Source organism: Mytilus trossulus, chromosome 8, assembly GCF_036588685.1.
Source record: "Mytilus trossulus isolate FHL-02 chromosome 8, PNRI_Mtr1.1.1.hap1, whole genome shotgun sequence".
In the NCBI taxonomy this organism is placed as follows: domain Eukaryota; kingdom Metazoa; phylum Mollusca; class Bivalvia; order Mytilida; family Mytilidae; genus Mytilus; species Mytilus trossulus.
In genome coordinates, this window is record NC_086380.1 from 21550805 (window position 1) to 21559546 (window position 8742).

Sequence of the window (8742 nt, forward strand, 5' to 3'; positions counted from 1 at the left end):
CCTTGATATGTAGGTTACTGAATGACAGAACATCAGCAATATATATATGAAAGTGAAATTGAAGAGCTTTACAAGATACTGTGTATGTCTTTTAGAAGATGCTGTATGAACTCTAATTCATGCTAGTTAAAAAAAAAAGTAGGTCAGAAGTGGTGCACAATTAGTACCCTAGGAATATCACTAAACTCAAAAATCTTTTGTCGATCAACACGTCCAACATGTCTTCTTCGGAGTATGTGTTATTGGAATCAATGTTGGACTTCACGACGTAATATTGTTTAAAACCTAAAACAAGAAATTTGTATCTACGTTTCCAATTTTTGCAGAAAAAGCTCTTGTTTAAATGTTTAATGAGTTGATGTTATCGATCTTGCAATTGAGTGTGGGGAATAGTAGTATAAAGGGTACACAAATATAAGGGGTTGATATTACTGCAAAACATTTTAAGATAGTGACTGCAGATTTTGGTGTAGCTCTATAGAATTTTTCAGATTCCACTTCTGAATGACATGGCTGGTTGAATATAACTCATCACATTATTTCTGCGGGACATTTTTTACTCTGGAAAGAATGGTGGTAAGAACTTTATAATTAGAAATATGTTTAGTCGAACATCCTGACGACCCGGCTATATATCGTTCTCTATTAGGATTTTTGTGTAGATACGGTATTCAGTATAAAGATAGGAGATTTTCATCGTCCTTTTATTTATGTTTATAACCGATGAAGAGAAAGACGGACTTTTGATTTTCTAAAATGATCGTGAATAATGTACAGATATATAGTTTTAATTCGAAGTTCTTTAGTGGGCATTCCAAATAATGCATATGGTTTTTGCATATACAATTTTGAATGAGGTTTAGTCTGCTGGAGAAAAAAGTAGTTGTCGTGAAATTAGGATAAAATATCGTCCACAACAAAGGAATTCTTGAAATGACCAGAAACCCGTGAGTTCATTGTACAAAAGTGTGATGTATAAAGATAAAAACAACCATATAATGTGTACATGAATTTTGTAATTTACATTTATGGAATTATAATGTATATCAATAATATTATAATAGGTATTTCTAATGATGCGCCACAACAAACTTCGAGTGGCTATTGCAAAGAAATACTATCATTTCATGTTTTTATTTCCGTCTCAGATGTAATAGTCGAAAACATTGGCCAATTCTCTGTGAGGGAATGCTGCATTAGAGAAAACTGTTCCGTCGACACTCTCCACTCCAGCTACACCATGGGCATGGCCAAATAAATGTAATTCTGGACTGTGAAACAAAAACTAAAGGATTAGCATATAGTAGATCTTTGTTGTCATGTGGATGTATCATGTTCATTATTCTTTTTAACTCTCACTAGTTTAAATATCAGTCAGGATCCTACTTCGTCAAAATTATCTCCCCATTACGCCAGTTCGTTTTCACAATCGTAAAAATGGAAGCCATTGTAGCGATGACGCGCTACCAATTTTGCTCTTGGAAACCGATAAATTTATCCACATTGCACCAATACGATCCTTATATGTCAGTTATATTTCAAAAGACAAATGTATCAACTAGCTAATGAGCATCAGTTAATGATCTTGTCTGCATTGATTCAACTTAAAACTATTGTCTGATCGGTTGTCAGGTGGAATTTTCGAAAAATCATAAACATTTAAAAAAAATCTAATTAAATATTTCGTGGAAGGGCAGACTAGATTTTTTTAGTGGTTGAAGACTATAAACCCTAGTTATCACACACAACAAATTAGAATTTTTCGAAGATATGCATTTTTATCATCCAACTTGTAAGACTGTCGTCAAGTACTTTCAGTAAAAAAATAGCTATTCGAACACACCTTCCCTGTTTTTGTGACTCATTAGATAGGTATTTCACTTGACCCATATATTTCATCTTTTAGTACTGTTATTTTTTTGTGTTATAAAGTCAACCTGTAGCTTTAATATATAAAAATGATAGAATCTGAAGCGAGACGATGTATGAAATATTCTTACTTTGAACGATATCAAGACAAAATATTCAACTCAAACACGCCCTAACATAAAAAGGTGCACTCGATTTTCTCTTTTCGATACAATTGTTACCTATTTTTTTGGATTTTTTTCTTCAGTCACATAATGGAAGGGCAGACACGAAAATTACTGAACTAACAGATTGATATCTTTTCCGTCCGTGGTAATTTTTTCCAAAAAATCGGTGGTTATGCATTTTTGTCATCCAACTTGAAAGATACCCATGTCGTCGACTTGATATCTAATTGTTCTGCTTAACTATATACTAGATAAATTGAAAACTTATGCAAATGGTGTTTTTGAAATAAAACACCTCGTAATTGAGAAGAAAATTGCAGTTTTGTTTGTTTCTATTAACTTTTTAAAAAATTGTCACTATAGTGAACAATACAGTAAACATTTATCGCCTTCTCTAATAGAGAGCTTCGATTCTTTTGTTCTATTTCAACCTGGTTTCCGACTGAATATAGTATATGTTATACATGGATTTTTAAAATGACAATACTGCATTGCTTACGTTGTCGACTCGTGGTGAATTATTTAGAAGACGATAACCTGGTCAGGCGGTAACAATTTCTACTTTCTATTATCATTATCAACATATTGGGCTCAAATATTGGTCAAATACTTAATGTCCGTTGGTCATGGAACAGCTTGATTGAATTGATGAATTGTGCATTTTTAAAAATAAAAACCAGTTCAAAATTGTAGGTGTATACATAAATATAACAATACAAAGGCAATGACTTTATAAAGCAAATTACATGTATTTTTTTTTATGTTTAATATATATGTTTAAATATTGAATTATACACTTTCATGTTTAATTGGTCTGGATAAAGAGGGGCCCTTCATTTCTGTATATTTTATATTTAAGCACCCTTTGATTCTCTGTTTTTGGGATACGATTGCTGTCAAGCAATCTGTAGACTTTTACCGTTGACCCTATGATACACTCCCTCGCGTCATTCGTTTTATTCTAAACATTCAGCAACATCTCAGATTCTTATGATTGTCTTGCTTTAAAAGGTAAAAACAAGCAAAACAATTGAACATAAACAACTTTCCTGTAATGTTTTACTCGTAATCTTCATGTGTGATATTTTCCTTGACTTATATGCGTGTTTTTAACAAAACGGAAAATCAGATTTTAACAGTATTTATATTTAGTGTTTTTATAAATTTAGAAACACGTCAGAGGGAATTCCCAAATTTTGATAACTTGCGAGAGTTCTCTGAAAGCCGATCGATAATTCTATTTCTGTCACAAGAACTGAAGTGGAGTATTTCTATATTTTACCGTTATGAAACTGATATTTGATACTGTACGTACTCTCATAAAGAAATGGAGAACCATTCAACATATCATTTAATAAACGTTCTTGTTCCAAATCGCAAGTCGGGGTTTGTTTATGTATTAATGCCCATGTGTGGTCTCACTAATTAGAGACAAAAAGAATTGTAGAGACAACAAGCGTCAAGAAGCGACAAGAAGAATAATATTAGCAACAAGAAACTATTTAGCGACAAGAAAACATTTTTTTTATTTATATTACTTATTCGAAATAAATATTCAAAAAAATATTCAAAAGAAAACAATTTCAACGACAGGAAAGTTAATTTTGATAGGGGAAAAAATGAAACTTGTAAATCTAATTCAGTTGCTACATTTATTTACATAATATTTTATAAAGTATCACAGGAAGTATTACCTTTACCCTGTCGTTTTATGGTATTACTTTTACTTGTGTTTTAGAACAATAATATATTTTGTCTTTTTATTTGTTTTTAAAACTATTTTTGTACAATATATAATTAACTTGCAAAATGCATTACTTGTGCATAACTGTCCAGAAAATACATACACAAATAGTGAAATACAAATTAAGAACTGAAATCAAACAAGAGGAAAACATAATTATAATGTGAATATTTTTCATCATTTTATTTAGTGTATTGTCTCACTTAACGATATTTATCATGTTTATGCATATAGATTGAAGATTAAAGGAAACTGATGACAATCTTGAGTTCTCAACAGGTGTTCACTATTCGGTACAATAACTGTATATTCTGGTGCGTGTAATTGATGAAGGTGTTAATGGATGTTATTGTTGCAATAAAACAAAGGACACGCACCTAGTTAATCTCATTTGTTGCTCTTAATTGTGTATAACTTAGAGTGAAGCCACAGCTAATGTTGGTCCTATCAGGAAAAACTAATTCTACAGTTATGAAGGAAATAATATTTCATGTTTTTGTTTTATTAAATCCTTCAAAAGGAAGGTGACAAATCTTTGTTTTTATTTTCATTTTATAGCGTTTATATTTCCTTTGCTCTTACACATGTTTAATTTCTTCATCTATCAATATGATAATAAAAAGTACACAATCTCTTCCTCGAAATGTTTTTATTTCTTCATCTTTCAATATAATCCTAAAAAAATATTTTGATGTATGTGATAACAAAATGTATTCTTGTCGCTAAATAGCTTCTTATTGCTTTTTGACACATATTATTTTTCTTCTTGTCGCTTCTTGACGCTTTTTGTCGCTAATTAGTGAGACCCCACATGCGTGTAGTTTTCCTGATTTCAAGGGGTATCAGATTGAGTGATTCCCCGCTTCATTGATTAATTTGAAACTCATAGGACTCTTTCTATGTCTGTCTGCATATGGAGGGCTATTGTTGTTGCATAATTTTAAATCATATGCATAATTTAAATTAAAATAAATGTTTCATCGTAAAAATTACCTAAAACACCCCTTCAGCAGAAATGGAATCTTCCATATTATCGTTTTGAGTTGTCTCCCTTTTCGAAGTATTCGTCAAGAAGAATTAACTCGTTAATGCCGATAAACGTCGTATTATATTGAGAACGATCTCAATGTAAACAGAGGAGTGTGTACGGAAAGGATTCATGCCCTCTGACCCAAAGGAACTTCAATAATTAAAGAGTAAGAAATGGGGTTCCTCCTAAACTGGCCCGCCGTTCTATATATAGCTTCGCACCGAAGGTCAGTGTAGCGATAAGTGAACACAACAGGGGTCCAGTTTAGGGTTCCTCCTAGAATTACGGTGATAAGATACGGAAGCAAGTTAACTCGTACCACGGCATTGGAACAAAAAAAGTTAACTTGTACTACTGGTAAGTCGTACCATTCAGAAAAATATATTAAAAAATATGATGTTTTATGGGTTGTTTTATGGGTTTCTGTTTGTAAACTTAATAGAAATAAAGTTGAATTACTTGAATTTTACACAGGAGTTAAATGAAAACTTAGACAAAAATAAAGACTGTTTTAAAGCATTAATGTTTTAACTGATCTTTCAAACTAGAACATAGGCGGATCCAGCCCCCCCCCCCTTTTTCGTGGAAAAAATTTGGTTGATTATAAAGGGAATCATTGAAGCATGACTGGAGCGGGCCCCCTCTTAGGTCAGTCAGCGGGCTCCCTCTTAGGAAAAGTTCTGGATCCGCCACTGTAGAACTTAATCCAGAGGAAAGTTAAAACATTGCTTTAACTGTACCTTATTAAAATTGAACATGTTGAATATATATATATCCAATTTAAGTTAATTAAAGCTGTAATCCATGATCACAAATTGAATGCTATGTTTACAATTGTTGAAAGCCATGTGCTTTTTTGCTGGGAAAATGCGGACCCCCTTAACAGGAATCAGTTACATTTCATTGTTACATTTATTTATAGACAGTAAAAATAATTTTGGCAATCATTTTGACTAACTGCTAAGATTTAATTATTCATGAAACATTTTCTTCGGGTGAAACTGTTTATACTCTAATTATCTACATCTGCCACAGTATTTTCTATCCAATATACAAGGAACATTAGCTACAAATTGGTCATTGTACTTTCAAATTATATACATTTTACAGACTTAAGAGGTATTGGGTGAAAGTAATGTATATCATGTATATTCATCATTTAACACCATTTGAATGCATTTAAATAAGTTGGTACGAGTTAGCAATGGTACGAGTTTGCATTAGTACAAGTTTTTTTTAGTGGTACGAGTTTACAATGGTACAGGATAACTATAATTCGATAAAACACAAAAAGTGCATGGCTCATACACTTGTAACGGGGATTGGCTATTCTTTAAGTTGAGTGACTATTCAGATTGTTACATTTTGCATGTGCAGTTGAATTAGTTTAGAGAATAATACTATCCAGCTGTACTAGGGTTACCGGCCAAAAATGCTTGAGACTCACGCATGTTCATGCTTTTTTGCGGCAGTATTCTTGGATCTATTTTTTTCCTCTTTGATCTTTTCAATTTTGGCCAAATCTCATGCATTTGTTTAATGAAAATTTGGCAGAACTGCTATACATGTGTCAATGAAAACTATGGCAATCGTATCCCTCAGAGCATTCTGCTCTTTGATTTACTTTTTTTTATGCTCTCTCTGTACATTTGGCTCATTATTCTCTTTCATGTTAACCCCATCAGACCCTCATTAAAATGTAAATCATACTAACCGAACTCTTTCATGGACTGTCTTTCTTAACGAAGGACATCCTCCGTGTTTATATACTTTTTTAAACAGCTGAAACTTCTTTGGAAATGTGTCCATAATTCCATGAGGTGGTAAATGAGTTACCAGGACATTAGTATCAGTCGATATTGCATCCCAAAAATGTTCTATTTTCCCGCGTTCTCGACAAAATCCTCTATTGTAAGACGTCCACTTATATAATGTCCATGGTGATCCGTGAAAGTTAATTCCTTCGATAGACACCGAAGAGTCCTGAAGATAAGTTACATTTGGAAGTTTCTTTTGTACTTCTTCACAAGATCCTATATCAAACACCATGTCATGATTTCCCGCCACAAATATTTTATGTTTGTGAGGAAGTTTATCAAAGAATTCGTTGATAGACCGTAAAAATCCATCATTGTCTGGCGTAACGAGTAATCTTTTCCATCCTATTTTGCAAAAATCGCCAGAATGCACTAAAATATCGCCATCAGGAATATTTGGCAAAAATCCGTTATGTTCCATATGTGTATCGGATATATGGACAATTCTTATCTTTTTCGTACCATCCTCAATATTTCCAACTTTCGTAACATTAATGTGATCAGATGAATCGGTAGAAAGTTTCTGACCGCTTATTTTTACGACGTCTTCATTCATTTCTATTCGAGCAATCTACTCTGAAAAGTAAGTTATCAATAAATAAATCATTTCCTTTTATAAAATATTATTTTACACAGTATATGTATTATGAATCTAAAAACAACTGCACTCATGTATGTTCAATAACCAAAATAATAAAGCATTTGCAAAATAAAAAAAGAATAGAATTGAGAATGGACATGGGGTATATATATATGCCAAAGAGACAACAATTATTATAGCAGTCCACAAAAAACTAATATAAGACAGTCATAACCCTTGAGCTATATGTTATATTGATTGCATTTGTTTAGTGATTGTTCTCACCGACTTCGTTTGTCATTGTCCTGTCCATATACCAAAAACGTGAACTCGAAGATAAAATGAAAATTATGGTGACGATTATCTTGAAATTCCAATTTTATAGCAATAAAAGTTGTTCAATCACTTTTTTGAAAGCATTATAGATGCAATTAGTTACACATATGAAAATCTTATACACGTTCATTTATAATATTGTTGGTTGATTACATGCCAGTGGCAAATATTTCATGAATATTCAGCACGATCTAATACACGCATGATGACAAAATAGTAATTTTGAATTTAATAATGCGTGTTATGCAAGATTCAATGTTTTGAAAAATATCATGTTTATATCATGCATTAAGACTATGTTCAGAATTCTACGAATTTTACAGATCATGAAATCACTACGGTAAATAGCTTTCATACATCCGGTTCATTTGGGTTAAATTATACATGTTATAACAGTTAATTGTATATATATTCATGTACATGTTTTAAAATCACATAAGATTGTTAAAAAATAAAAATTATATGAATAAAACATACCGTTTACTATTCAAGTTGACGAGAATATATAACTGTAAATAACATGTATAATGGTAACATAATGTTAATAAACCAACTGCCTGAAACTGGTATCGATTGTCCAATCTGGTCATGTCTAAATATAAATATGATAGTTATGATCAACGAGCTAAAAATAAGAATTGTTTATAAATACACAGGTATATATCAGTATACGTCACCTTTATAATTTTATAACAATCAATTAACGGAGAATATCCAATCTAATTAAAATATAGATCTTCGATTTCGTTATACTACATATGAAGTAACGTAGTAAAACTATTTTTATTAGATTGGGAGAATATCAGCATATTTGAACTTGAATACAAATTCATTTTAAATAAAATTATAAGAATAAATATAACTTGAATAAATAAAGTACATTGAGGCTTTCGACTCATTATATAATTATATAATTTTAAAGGTGGATTATTTAAAAGAAAAGTTAGGATTTTGATATTTAACATGTATACATACTAGTAATAATAATTAATAATGTTTCATTGCTGACCCCACTGAACATGCGGAGGGGCATTTAATTTTAGCCTTTTTCCATCTGTACGTTCGTATATATGTCCCAAAATTGGTGTCCGTCCTTTTACTTTAGCGTGCCCCTACGAAATGTTTACGTTATGAAACTAATAAAGGGGGCTCTCGGGTTTAAATCCTTTTTTTTTAATTTAATATAGGATTTCTTTATA

General features: G+C 31.5%; 1 protein-coding gene across 2 annotated transcripts; it reads right to left on the reverse strand.

Annotated features, from left to right (window-relative positions):
* Positions 1 to 996: 996 nt before the first annotated feature.
* Positions 997 to 8093, reverse strand: LOC134680696 (UPF0046 protein K07C11.7-like). Of its 2 annotated transcripts, none has more exons than XM_063539859.1 (3): positions 8021 to 8093; positions 6525 to 7198; positions 997 to 1271 (listed from the first exon to the last, which is right to left on the reverse strand). In XM_063539859.1, exons 2-3 carry the CDS (start codon positions 7181 to 7183, stop codon positions 1145 to 1147), a joined length of 786 nt encoding a protein of 261 aa, XP_063395929.1. In that variant the 5' UTR covers positions 7184 to 7198; positions 8021 to 8093; the 3' UTR covers positions 997 to 1144. The 2 variants fall into 2 exon arrangements, with proteins under 2 accessions (XP_063395929.1, XP_063395928.1); XM_063539858.1 differs by having other exon boundaries at positions 6525 to 7203.
* Between the last annotated feature and the right edge of the window lie 649 nt (positions 8094 to 8742).

Coding starts and splice junctions, on each gene's coding strand:
- LOC134680696 (XM_063539859.1), bottom strand. CDS start 7,183: ATGAATGAAGACGTCGTAAAAATAAGCGGTCAGAAACTTTCTACCGAT. Junction 1,272..6,524: donor ACAGTCCATGAAAGAGTTCG/GTTAGTATGATT, acceptor TTTGTTTCACAG/TCCAGAATTACATTTATTTG.